The 15,023-nt window shown below is 38.5% G+C and overlaps 1 protein-coding gene across 1 annotated transcript; it reads right to left on the minus strand.

Annotated features, from left to right (window-relative positions):
• Positions 1–9,676: 9,676 nt before the first annotated feature.
• On the minus strand, positions 9,677–11,576 carry coa3b (cytochrome C oxidase assembly factor 3b). Its single transcript, XM_080446735.1, has 2 exons — positions 11,296–11,576; positions 9,677–10,366 (listed from the first exon to the last, which is right to left on the minus strand). Exons 1-2 carry the CDS (start codon positions 11,456–11,458, stop codon positions 10,260–10,262), a joined length of 270 nt encoding a protein of 89 aa, XP_080302861.1. The 5' UTR covers positions 11,459–11,576; the 3' UTR covers positions 9,677–10,259.
• Positions 11,577–15,023: the final 3,447 nt, after the last annotated feature.

Below are 15,023 nucleotides of genomic sequence, written 5' to 3' on the forward strand. Positions count from 1 at the left end.
CAGGGTGCTACAGCACCAAGAGGATGACTAGACGCTGGCCTTTGGTTGTATTCTACAACATCATTGATGTGTCAGTCTATAATGCCTTTGTGATCTGGAGGGAACTCTTTCCTGAGTGGAATAAGCCAAAGCTCTACAAGAGGCGCATCTTCCATGAAGAGCTGGGGAAAGCACTTGTGGAACCATGGATACTACAGAGGCAGCACATTCCAAGGACCCCTGCTGCTGCAGCAACAATGACGGCGATCCGGGAGGGGGCTTCCCCCTGTACACCAGTGCATGAGGTAAGAGAGAGAGAGAGAGTGTGAGTGAGTGAGTGAGTGAGTGAGTGAGTGAGTGAGTGAGTGAGTGAGTGAGTGAGTGTGTGTGTGTGTGTGTGTGTGTGTGTGTGTGTGTGTGTGTGTGTGTGTATGTGTGTGTGTGTGTGTGCACATATGTCAGGGGATTGGGGTCAGCAAAAAGACTAAGTCATCCTCATCGTTCTAGGTTGCTTCTGGGAGGAAGAGGAAAAGGCCAGCCGCTGGAGCCACATTGAGTGCGATCCCAGAGAGGGCTTCTCCGACACCAGTGACTATGGTAAGTGTGTGTGTCTCTGTCTGCGTGCGTGTGTACGTGCGTGCAACACATGTCAAACGATGGGATTCGGCAAAAAGAGTAATTATCATCCTCATCTTTATAGGTTGCTGCTGGGGGGAGAAAGGAGAGGAAGAGATGCTATGTCTGCATGCCGACTAACAGCAAGACAACAAAAACGTGCAAAATGTGCAAAATATATTTGCCCAAAGCACACTGTTCTCACATGTCACTCATGTTTGGGGAATAATTAATGTCTATGGGAATGAACCCGACATGTGCATTTTGACATTGCTTGTATTAATTTCACTAGACCATACCCGTAGGGGGATATGAGCACCCAAAGTGTGCAGTTTGGCTTATGCGCTGAGAACAGACAGTTTATCAGGGATCGAAAGTGAGTTTGTACTGTGTAGTGCAGTGGTTCTCAAAATTTTTCATGGCAAGGACCCCCAAATTGACACTTGTTAGCCCGCGGACCCCCATTTGAAAAGATATGCCAGGGACCCCCATAAGAGAAGATTTTTTTTACGGCTCTAGCAGTGAATCTCAACCATTTTAATTTGAAGGACCCCCAGTTTGACATGCATTAGGGCTACGGACCCCCATTTAATGGCATTTCTATCCCTTGGACCCCAGTTTAAATCGTAAAATGTATGTTAATTTAACTCTGAGAGTGTACAAATGGAACCAAATGGACCCGTTAGAGTCCATTTGGTTCCATTTGTACACTGTCAGTTACAGACCCATAAGGGTCCATTTGGTGCCTAATCTATCATTTAGCTGGGGACCCCCCTCAAGGACCCCTGGGGGTCCCCGGACCCCACTTTGAGAACCAATGGTGTAGTGTGTACACACAAACGCACATCCCGTCGTGGAGGAACATAACACACACAAACACCTGCGCATATAAAGATCTAACAGGCGGAGCCGTTCTCCGTCGGCCGTCGCCAACACACACACACGCGCGCGCGAGCCGTTGCGAGCGCGCACAAACAAACACACACACACACACACACCACGGTACATCCTCATGCGGCCCGTGGCCCGTCGCGAACACACACACACGGGCGTCGCGCAAACACAAATAATGTAGGCTACATTGTGACACGTGCCTCCCCAACGTGCATGCGCACGTGTGTGTCCACGCATACACGGCCACGGACCCAAGTTGTGGTGCGATCATCTCCCCCCCACCCACACACACACACACACCACGGAGGCAGCCACGAAATGTGGCTCTCTGGCGAGAGTGGGCGGGGTCTATGGTGTAGAAGCACGCTTTGGTGTTGCCATGTTGGCCTATTGTAAGCGGTTTAGGGGCCATATTGGTGGTAGTGTGTTTTGGCGTTGGTTGTGAAAGTGCAGGTGGGTGTGGGGACGCGTTGTGAGCTTGTAGATCGGCTGTTTTCAAAGAGGCAAGGTATATGTGTGAAAGCGCTTCGTTTGGCCTTCTTTTCATAGACCTTGTTGCTTGTAGGGTTCGTTTCGTTTGGCCTTGTTTTCATAGACCTTGCTGCCTTTTTCTCACGCGAAATCTGGCAACGACGCATGCGCAGTTTGATCGGGCACAGACCACGACCCAAGACCGACAGAGGTTACTAGGATTATAGGAAGATTGTTGATTTTGTGTTGTTCAAAAAAAGGAAAATTCGGAAGCACTTCAGAAGTGTAACTGTATGTCTTTACCCTGTGCTTCAAAATAAAGAGATTTGAAACAAGAATTAATGTCATCTGTTTCTCGCTAAGTTTTTCTTTTTTTTGATTGAGAACCCAAGTGAAAAAAATATATACTAAATATATTTTTCAGAAGTATACTTAATATACTATTTTTGTACTTTTTATAAATTACATTTAAATTGTCTTATTTTGGAAAGACTTAAGTAGTACTTAGTATATTAAAAGTTGAACTAAATATATGCTAAAACATATCTTTAATATACTTTTATGTACTTTCCCCCCCCAAAAAAATACAATTTAATTACAAATGTACTTATCTGAAGTACAATTGCTGAAGTATACTTTCATTACATTTATAGTGCATTACAAATACATATCAAGTACTAAATAAATATATATAGAGTATATAGCAATTATACTTAAAATATACAATCAATGTATTACAAATGTACTTGGAGTATAAAATAAATGAATGTGAAGTATACTTTTAATAGTTTCAAGTATACTATCAATTTAATAATAAAGTATTTAAACTACAATCCAAATGTGCTAAAATATACTTTCAATGTAATAATAATGTATTTAAACTACAACTCAATTTAACTAAATGTACAGTTAGTTAATTTAGAATATACTATTATTACATTGAAAGTATATTTTAAGCATAATTGCTATGTACTCTATATTTATTTATTTAGTACTTGATATGTATTGGTAATACACTATAAATTGAATGATAGTACACTTTAATGACATCAGCAAAACTGTACTTCAGATACTATAAGTATATTTGTAATTAAATTGTATTTTTTTGGGAGGGGAAAGTACATAAAAGTATATTACAGATATGTTTCAGAATATCTTTAGTTCAACTTTTAATATACTAAGTACAACTTAAGTCTTTCCAATAATAATAATGCATTTAAACTACAACTCAAATTAACTAAAAGTACACAGTTAGTGAATGTAAAATATACTATTATTACGTCGAAAGTATATTTTAGCACATTATTGTCATAGTTTAACTACATTATTATTACATTAATAATGTACTTGAAACTTTTAAAATTATACTTAAAATTCATTGTTTTAACACTCCAAGTACATTTGTAATAAATTGATAGTATACTTGCAACTATTAAAAGCATACTTCAAATTAATTTATTGTATACTCCAATTATATTTGTAATACATTGATAGTATACTTGACACTTTTAAAAGTATACTTCAAATTCATTGTTTTAACACTCCAAGTACATTTGTAATGAATTGATAGTATACTTGCAACTATTAAAAGCATACTTCAAATGCATATATTTAATACTCAAATTATATTTGTAATACATTGATAGTATACTTGAAACTATTAAAATTATACTTCAAATTCATTGTTTTAACACTCCAAATATATTTGTAATAAATTGATAGTATACTTGAAACTATTAAAAGCATACTTAAAAGTAATTTATTGTATACTCCAATTATATTTGTAATACATTGATAGTATACTTGAAACTATTAAAATTATACTTCAAATTCATTGTTTTAACACTCCAAATATATTTGTAATAAATTGATAGTATACTTGCAACTATTAAAAGCATACTTCAAATGCATGTATTTAATACTCCAATTATATGTGTAATACATTGATAGTATACTTGAAACTATTAAAAGCATACTTCAAATTAATTGTTTTAACACTCCTAGTATATTTGAAATAAATTGATAGTATACTTGAAACTATTAAAAACATACTTCAAATTCATTTATTTTATACTCCAAATATTTTTGTAATACATTGATAGTATATTTTAAACATAATTTCTATATACTCAGTATATAGTTATTTAGTAATCGATATGTATTGGTATTGCACTATAAATGTAATGATAGTATACTTTAATGATCATCAGCAAAAGTGTACTTGAGATACTGTAAGTATATTTGTAATTAAATTGTATTTTTTGGGGGGCAAAAGTACATAAAAGTATATTAATGATATGTTTTAGCATATCTTTAGTGCAACTTTTAGTATATTAAGTACAACTTAAATGTTTCCAAACAACATCATTTAAATTGAATTTTATAAAAAGTACAAATGAGTATATTCAATATACTTCTGAGAAATGAAATTTAATATGTTTTCAAAATTAACCTACACGAATGGAAGAGCAATGTAACGTGGAGGCTTGTGGTTTAGTTGTCTGTAAGAGCCATGACAATTCTCGGTTGGTGCAACCATCAACAACACACTCACGTTATATGCAAGGATGGGAAAAGGGGAGAGAGACTGACTAAACAAACAGACATTTACACTCATGGTTTTACTAACAAATTACATAAAATACCATAAATCACCAAATAGCACCACAACAAAACACTAAAATCAATGACCCATAGCATAACCCCACTACGCATTCCCATATTCAAATAATAACACAAATAGGAACAATAACACACATTTCCCAGCTTGCACTGGGGCGCATGCTGGGAAATGGACTTCCTCTAGCCACCATAAATGTAATGATAGTATACTTTAATGACATCAGCAAAAGTGTACTTCAGATACTGTAAGTATTGTAATTAAAGTATATATATATGTATATTTGATTAAATTAAAATGTGCTTTTCAAAAGTGTATTCATATAATGTTTAATTTTTGTTTAACTTAAGTACATTTAATGTTAAATATATTTTAAATTATTATAGTATATGTGCTTTTACAGTATATTTATAGTAGATTATCCTCAATATGCATTTATTTTAAGATATACTATAATATGCTTATTAAAAGTATACTTTTCACAAAAACTATTTAAAATATGTTCAAGTATATATTTTTGTAAGTATGTTAAAGTCTATTTTATTGAAGTTTCACTTAAGTACTACTTCCTAAAAGTACACTTTTCTTTAGTGCATTTATAGTATAAGGCTGAAAGAATATACCGAAAAAGCATTATACTTAAAGTTTGCTTTAGTATACTTTTTAAGTATACTATTTTGAATATGTTCCTGGATGCTATTAGTAATATACTTCTTAATATTATACTTGTAATATACTTGTTTTAAAGTGCATTCAATATATATTTCTACAAAGCACATTAAATACTAACATAAATTAATTTGTAATTTAGCACATTTCTTTTTAAGTTTACTAATGTGCTTTGTAGAAATATATATTAAATGCACTTTAAAACAAGTATATTACAAGTATAATGTTAAGAAGTATATTACTAATAGCATCCGAGAACATATTCATAAATAGTATACTTATAAAGTATACTAAAGCAAACTTTAAGTATAATGCCTTTTTCAGTATATTTTTTCAGCCTTATACTATAAATACACTGATGAAAATTGTACTTTTACGAAGTAGTACTTAAGTGAAACTTCAATAAAATAGGCATTAACATACTTACAAAAATATATACTTGAACATATTTTAAATAGTTTTTGTGAAAAGTATACTGTTAATAAGCATATTATAGTATATCTTAAAATAAGTGCATATTGAGGATAATTTGCTATGAATATACTTTAAAAGCACTTAAAATATAATCATTTAAAACATATTTAACATTAAATGTACTTAAGTTAAACTAAAATTAAACAGTATATGAATAGACTTTTGAAAAGTACATTTTTATTGAATTAAATATATATTTTTGTTTAGTTCACTTTTAACAAAAGTGCTAAATGACAAATTAATTCATGTTGACATTTAATGTGCATTGTAGAAATATATTTTTGAATGCACTCTGATTATATTTGCTAAATATATTTTTGCAAAAATGCATTGTTAGTATGCTTTGACAAAAGTTCAAATTGACAATTAACATACTTATTGTGCTAAAAGTATACTTTAGCACAAAAAAAATACATTTTTTTTTCACTTGGGAACTTGATCATATTGATTGAATTGAGAATTTGAAATTAACAAATAAACACACTTGAGTAGCTTATGAATGGTACATGGGCGTTTGCCACAAAGCCCTTCTATTGCCTGCCTGACACTAAACTAAATAACAATATTGATTGAATTGTTAGTACTGTAGTTATTGATGAATAACAAACTATATTCATTAGGATTTTTTGGTTTTCTAACTACTTTAGAATGGTTTAACATGAGCCGGGTCAAAGTGACCCGAAGGCCCTGGGTGTGACTAAAACACGAAGACCCTACGAGGGTTAAACATTGATGCTTCCTTACGGAGCATGTCCGTGTTAAAGTCACCAAGAAGTATCAACTCCGCATGGTCCACCTTAGCTAAACACTCCCCAAGTCTATCATAGAAATCAGTCTGGTTAGGAGGTCTGTATATGGTACCGACTAGCACAGGTTTAGCATGTTTAAAAATGATCTCGACCCACACAGCTTCAATGGCTGCATCTTTCAGGTCTTCGCGAAGGATGCAGTCATTGTCATTATGTACATACATGCATACACCTCCCCCATTTCTGTTCCTATCTTCTCTGAAGAGTTTGTAGTTTTCAATCTCAATCTCATGGTCCATTATCGTATGATCAAGTTTAGTTTCAGAGAAAGTTAAAATATCAACCTTACCATCATAAAACATCTGCTTGATTTGTGTTAGCTTGTCTCCTACAAGGGAATTCACATTGAGGTGAATCATGTGCAAGCCTACACCAAACGAATTGATAATTTGTTCAATGGAGAGATGTTTGTCCACTGAGAGACCACGTTGTTATAAGAATAAGAATGTTATAATGACAATAACATACTTCATTAACTGGCTACAGACACGTGCAGTGGAAAATATGAAATACTAATATATAATATTCCACTTGCCATACTATCAAGTTAGTTCTAGGGCATTGTTATTTCTACGCCCTGCTATTTCAGTTTTACCAACAACCAGATTTTTTAGAGAATCGGCCTCAGGTCTAAATGAGTTAATATAGCATAAAAATCAGTTCAACCACTTTAACCCGGCTATTTGAAATTAGCAGATCTAGAGGCTCACAACATGTCGCAATGCGTCACGTCGTGAGCTTGCAGATCTGCTATTTTCGAAAAAAAAGAAGTTTGGGATATTTTAACAACGCAACATTTTAACAACACACATCTTGTACGGGGGGGGGGGGGGGGTCCCTCCTGGCACAACGTATTTTCAGATGGGGGTCCGCGGTCACATATATTGATTTGGGGGTCCTTGACATGAACACAAGTTTAAGAACCACCGAGTTTGACCCATCTTCCTCAGCTGTTCTTCATCAGCTTGTGGACAGAGATGAAGGCCTACTGGAGACCCAGGCCCACTCCAGATAGCTGGGCAGGTCCAGCTATCTGGTTCCAGCTGCTTGTTCTTTCTTTCTTTTTTTTTTATCTTTTAGGTGATTTAGTTTTTTTTTCTTTGAAATAATGTCTTAATTATCTCAAGTATTTATAACTTAAATTATATTATGTGTAAATTATATTAACCCATTCAATCCGGGAACGCACCAGTGTCATTTTAGATTTGAGCTATAACCATTATTTTATAATTTGGCTATTCAAAAATAGCAGATCTACAAGCTCATAGCGCGGCACAGAGTGCCACGCTCTGAGCTTAGGAGATCTGCTATTTTTTGAAAGATTGTGAACATTTGTACATCTTTGAATACATTTTTTAAAACAACAATTTTAACTCAAATCTTTGCTTCTGGGGGTCCCTGGAACAACATTGATGGGGATCGGTGGCCAAAACATATCATTCTGGGGGTCCTTGACATGAACAGTGTCACTACCTTGTCTGGGATTGGCAAATGTACACATCTGCTGCCTTCCATAGTTGTGGCAGTCATTTCATTTTAGTCGCATGTTATCTTTTGTAGTTTTATCACTGTTCTTATATCACTTTGCTTGCATGTTTTGTAAACTATCAAGCTTCATACTTTAAGCTAGAAACTATGTTCCTATCAGTTTGGCTTGCTTAGGACATGTGGCAGCTACCATTTGTTTGTTAGATATATTTTGTACTTTTTTTTTAACATTTTTAATAAATCCCATTAGTATAAATCGGGAAATGCAGTGGAGACAGATGAAATCATACAGATTGACAAAATGTGTCAAAATCTGTATGATTTCATCTGTCTCCACTGCATCATCCCAAATGTCCACAATTCTTTGACTATATATTCTATACATCGAAACTTTCAACAGGGGTGGAAGCCCAGGCCAAATTTCCCTCGTGGACGATAAAGGTGACCTTGACCTTGTGCTTGACCTTAAGAACCTACAGCTGTACTCACTCATATGTGCTTCCTGCAGCTTGTCTTTGAGGAGACGAATATGAAGGTTCCGCTTTGCTTGACCACTGGTGGTGAACACGGAGCATTTATTGGCCAATCTTCATCCGTACCGACTACAGACATACCGGTAGTTGGAACAAAGGAGAACTGATGCGCAGGACAAAGAATTAACTACTAAATTAAGAAATATCCACACAGTGACACATTTAACAGCAGGATACCTCGAGCTTGTAATGACATCTGGAAGCTAACCACAGATAAAACCCTGTCCTGTAACAAGAATGTAGATGGAAGGAGTGATGGAGGGCTTGTCCCTGTCTAAACCATGGTCCAAATGGACCTACCACTAGCTTCACAGTGACTCCTACTGGTCATCAGATGCACCTGCAGGACAGACAGCAGCGTTCAATGTGGAACTGCAAAGGATGGGGATTCAAATTAATGCTTTGCTGCATGTGATGATGATGATGGTGATGAGCCAGACAATTCACACTGATGATGACCAGACATTTTTAAGTTGTACTTAGTTTACATTCTTAGATTTATGTTCATCAGTGCCAAAGTATTTGTCGATTAGTACCAATTTGGCAGTCATGAATATTTTTGAAAGAATCAAGTTCTAAAAAGGTCTGGATAAGTGTTCCTTGCTTATTCAATCAATCCAAAAAGCAATCAATAGAATAATAATTAAAAAACAAAATTAAATTGACACTTGCAGCCCTAAATAAAACAAGAGCGATGGTGAGAACTGAGGGATTGTAAGACGGATCCTTTATTTTTATTGTTACAGTATGACTGTAGCTATGACATTATACATATTTTAATAGTGTGGTAGCTTGTTTGTTTCCTTCCAGTGTTGAAGAATGTAACAACTGTAGCTGGTTTTACTTTTACATCTATTGAAACTTGTGCTAATTCTGAAAATTATGTACACCAATCTCCCTTTTTTTTTTAACCCATTAAGACCTGGAACACATCTGTGTCACTTTAGATTTCTTTGGCTATTCAAAAATAGCAGATATACAAGCTTAAATTCTACAAGCTCATAGCGTGGCACTCGGTGCCGCACTATGAGCTTGTAGAATTTAAGAAATATGAGCTTGTAGAATTTATTTATTTTTCAAAAAACTGTTAGGATTTAGATTTTTTTTTAGAATCGCCTCAGGTCTTAAAACAAACAGTTGAGGTAAAGTTTCCCAAAAAATGTGGCCATCAGGCCTTCTTTCCCACTTTGCACAATACTATGTCAGTATTATATTTTTACAATTGTCTCTCTAGCATCAGTGTCGTGGCAAGTTGATACATTTTTGGGGCAGGTGCATTATGGGACAGGGTGTGAAGAGCCCATTGTCTGCCCCCGGAAATAAATACAAAACCAAAAAAAAAATCTCAGGGAAACTTCAGTCAATGAACAGTGACTATAGATGAACAGTGACTAATGACTATAGGTCCATATTGATCCATAGAGCCCAACACACTCTTAGGAGTTGGCCCCGGGTGCAAGGAGTGTGAGGCTCTAGGACAGTGGTTCTCAAAGTGGGGTCCAGGGACCCCCAGGGTTCCTTGAGAGGGGTTCCAAATGGACCCTTATAGGTCTGTAAGGGACCCCCATAACTCTTGAGAATGTACTAACGGAACCAAATGGACCCTTACGGGTCCTTATGGTTCCATTTGTACACTCTCAAGAGATATGGAAGTCCTTGAAATTAGAAAGGTTTGAGAAACACTGCTTCTGTCTCGGGTGCGAGGCTCTAGGAGTTGGCCCCAGTCCGAGGCCCCCGCATGATGTGAATTCTTGCCTCGTCATCAATCTCGTCCAGGATCCTCTCCTGTCTGACTGACAAGATGGTGTAACTGACTGAAGAACTGCTGTTAAGTATAATAATGACAACAACAACAACAATAATCAAGTTCTATGTACATCAAAAAGTTTAGGTAAAAAAATATATATATCTTTTTTTTTAACTCATTTTAACCATGATAGATTCATCGGAAACACCCGTCCTTGGTTCTGGTTACTGATATAGTCCTTGGGGGGGGGGGGGGGGGGGGGGGGGGGTCCCAAACGGCCCCTTACAGGTGTGTAACTCTGAGAGTGTACAAATGGAACCAAATGGATCCATTTGTACGCTCTCAGAGTTGTGGTGGTCCTTGAAATTAAAACGTTTGAGAACCACTGTGCTACACTAAATGGAACAGAGCCTTCATTAGAATCATTGGTAACACCTGTGAAGGAAGTAAGGAGGAGGCCCAATTTCTTTCCAATATGGCTACTGTGCATAGAGCCCATTAACCCCAGTCTACAGTCTGTGTGTACATTTATCATTCACAGCAACAGCAGCACTAAAACACATGAGCTTACAATGGGACACATTGACAGATGTGTAATTAATCACACCCGTTAATTCAATTCATCCAGTATTATTATTATTAAATGTGAAAGGATACCAAAGGTGTAAAGTAACTAAGTACATTTACTCAAAAGTACAATTCTGAGGTATTTGTACTTAACTTTACTTTCTACTCCACTACAATTATTTGAAAACTTTAGTTACTAGTTACTTTGCAGATATACATTTTTACAAATTTATAAAACATACATTAACCACTTTGGTCCTATTTTACACCAAGGCTATTTTCAAACATTTCAGTACTTTTACTTTTGGTAAGACATTTTGTACTTTCACTCAAATACATTTTTAACACCAGACTTCTACATTCCAGTATTGATACTTTTACTTGAGTTAAAGATCAGAGTACTTTTTTTTTTACACCACTGAAGGATACACATTCCAACCACAAACGTTCCTATGGCCAGTCCGGTCCAAAGGTTTCGTCTGCGGATCCTCCCCATGTTCTGCTTCCAGTAAATGATCTCCTCTCTGCTGCGATGCAGCTGCTTCTGGGCCGCCGTGAGAGGGGCTGTTTTACCTGGACCCTGGTCCGCCATGTGTGTGTGTGTGTGTTTGTGTGTCTGCTCTGTAGACGCGGTCAAACGGTCACTATTATTGTTGTTGTAGTAGTTAGCTTAGCGTCTAGCTCGGTGTCTGTGATGTAAGCTGCGTTTTCCTGAGTCAAAGGTTGAGTGAGAGCTGAACTGTAGCTTAGTTAGCTCGTTACTGCCATCCTGTGGTAGAGAAGAGCTATTGTCAATTTTTTTAAACATGTTTGTGAAAGTGGGTTTCTCTTTTCTCTTGCATTATGTTATCAAATAATATAATGCTTGCTGTTTAAATGATCTTCTGGTGTGGAACATAAACATACTGAGTTTTCACATCCATATGCATGCTTTATGTTGGAATAGACATGGTCTCATGTATTATTTACCACCCTAATAGCACTGTTGATACGTTTAGGAAGCACTGTTAAGCACACATCTACTCTTCATACATGAGGCGACAGTGGCTCAGGTGGTAGAGCGGTCGCAAAACTATTGATTTTGTTTCTCTGTATAAGTTGCAATAAACACATCTTTCATAAGTCTGCACACAAGTCTTTCAATTAAGATGACATACATCAAAAGAATGAGTGTTCATTTCAGTCTGGCACTTAAAAGAGCGTTTTCTTTCTGAAAACAAAGGGACAATTAAGGACAACTCGTCGTTGATTCAATCTTTTCATCTGTTTCCAGTGCAAATCAGCTGATCTCAAGGCTTGATATCCGAGTCACATTTTCAGAAACAACATGAGATGATCTGAAGGCTCATTCAGGTTTTGTTTCACATTTTAAGGCACAGTGCCAGATGCTAAAATGACAGTAGATGAATATTTTTGTTACAGTGATGTGAAGGTGAAACAGGCCATGGTGCGGCATGGGTGGATGAGATGACACTCTTCTCTAATCCGCTGTCCCTCTGCAAGACAGCAAATCTTCTGTGAGAGACGGAGAATGTGAATGAAATAATTCATGTTGTATAATGGTCTCAGCTCCAGTTCATTACAACACGTGGCACCGCTAAAAACACCCAATTAGGCCTACTTAATGTATGTACTTATAAATTAAACAATAAAGTATAAGTGTAAAGTTTGTAAAGTGCAGGGTGCTTAAAGCTAAAATCACTGACTCCGCCACCTTTTAGGAGGTCTGGTCCTCAGTTAAAACTTTAAAAAGCAACACAGGTTCGTCTGACAACTTTGAGATTTAAAAAGGCAAAAACTTAAAACAGAGGCAAATTTGCAAACAAGTGAACACTGGTCTTTATTTAAATTAACCCTATTACAGCGGCATCTAAAATAGCCAAAACACAATAAAATGCCTACCTAAACAAACTAAAAAAGGGCCCACTAACTAAAATAGTATATAACAATACAAAGGAGAAACCAGCCGGTTGAAAGAGGAGAGGGAGGGGTGGGGGACAGCAGCGTTGATGGCACCACCTCACACACCAGTAGCTCCGATGTCTCTGTGGAGGACAAGGAGGTACAGATTCAAGGTAGCCTACTTTAACTGTTCTGTCTAGCTAGCTTAGCACAGCTCTGGAGACAACGAGTATTGTTTGTCTGATTTACCGGCAAGGCAGCTATGCTCTGCCGCTGCGGTTGTTGCACGTCAAAACTCGGGTCACGTCCTCCTTCTCTCGGTCCTCAACAGGATACGATGTGGTCCGTGGGTCATATGGGGGTGGTCACCGTCTTATATTGCGCCTCGTTCTGGCTGTCCGTGTCTGTCTCCGTCTGGCTGGTCTGTTGTCTCCGTGCGTCCGTTCCCTGGCTCTGCTTCCTCTCTGTTGTGTCGCTACAAACATTTTGAACTTGGTCCAGCCTCTCGGGGGAACCCTCCCCTCTGCCTACTCGGCTCCGGATTGGCCGACACTAGAGCTCCACACTGATCCCATATCACACGGCTACAGTCTATTAGTGTTCTGGGTGCCGTCGCAGAAACAAAAATGCTCCAGACGTGTTCCTGTGAGCAGTAGTGAGGCGCTGTCATCAGGAGCATGCTGTTGGCCACGGTGGCATCCACACTCTCTGCCACGGTCGTTGGTGTGGTCTTGTAGCTGTGGTGGTGCGGCAGGGTGGGCTCTTCCCATTGGACCTGAGCATCCTGATGTGTTGGGACACTGGAACCTGGAAGAGTTGATTCACTGGGAAACCTTTCGGTCATGTCTAACATGGGAGGAGAGAAAACAAGGCATTAAATATGAATATATACAGAATAAGAAACAACTGTATCGTCAAATCACAGGTTTTTTTGTGCACATTCTATTATTATTAGTATTATTATTATTATTGCTGTGCAATATTTTTGCACCTGGTCCTGGTCCAGCCATCTCGGGTCGCTGGTCCTTGTCGACACCGCCCGTTCTTGACCAGCACTCAATTCAGCCAGTGGTACATCTGTACTCCCCGCTGGCGCTGATGCTTCCCTCAGGTCCAGTGCAGTCCCCGGTGGATCCGGTGCTGCAGTCCCTGGTAGGCCATCAGCCGGGGCAGCAGCCTGGTCCTCATGTCGCGCCGGATCAGGGGCGACAGGACGCTCTAGAGCACTCAGTCGAGCGCTGATGGCCACAGTATCAGCCCGAACACTATCACATATGTCAGCCTGGCGTCCCGATATACGTTTCAGTGCACAGACCTCGGAGTATAGCTCTGCTCCATTCTCCTGAGTAAGCAGGATACATCCATGCTGGAATAGGAAACTGGTGGCAGATCGTCCAGGTAGTGGGAGACAAAACGGGGAACATCCTCCCCAACGAGCCACACCGAGGTAGGAGAGTGTAGAGTGTTCAGGGCTCTTGTGGATGGAGTGTTCCCTGCTCTTTCATTAATCAAAGCACCTTGTCCAGCCCGGTTTCTGGCTAAAGGCGAGCCATGGCGAGCTAGAGAGGAAAGTTTTTTTGTTTGTGTCCGTGGAGTTAGCCAGCAGCTAGTTGGCTTGTTTCGCCAGAATATCCTTAGTGGTACCGTAGAGGGTTCAGGGCTCTTATAGATGGAGTTCCCTGCTCTTTCGGTTACCAACAAACTAAATCCAGCCCGGTTCCTGGCTAAAGGCGAGCCACGCCGACCAAGAGAAAGTTTGTTTCTCTTAAATTGATTAAAAATGTGTTAAAAAAACATTAAAAACATCATGTTACATTTGATAAAAAATTTGTTATCAAAAACTGCAGAGACCCCTACTTCTAGGCCAACTGAAACTGGAGGCGGAGGCGAAGGCCTCGGACGCCCCGGAGACCCCGGAGACGGAAACCGCATGACTAAAGCTCAGTTGATTGAAATGTTGGCTACTGCTTTGATGGAGGTTGATGAGGATGATATAAGATTCTCCCGTATACACCGCCCAGTTGATCAAAGCCATAGCGACTTGACGTACTGTGGAGAGGGACTACCGCTCACCACAGTTAAAAGGGATGAGCTGAGTCAGTGGATGACATCTGCTAGCGGCCGCCATTTTGACACCGTCTTTATGGTGGGCTACAACCTGCGCGACCTGCAGGAGGACGAGCGCCGCAGGAAGGAGGACGAGAAGCGCAGGAACGAGAACGAAATCTGGGGCGACCTCATCGGCCCTGACAACC

Source organism: Gymnoscopelus braueri (genome assembly GCF_963280865.1).
Source record: "Gymnoscopelus braueri genome assembly, chromosome: 13".
Taxonomy (NCBI): Eukaryota; Metazoa; Chordata; class Actinopteri; order Myctophiformes; family Myctophidae; genus Gymnoscopelus; species Gymnoscopelus braueri.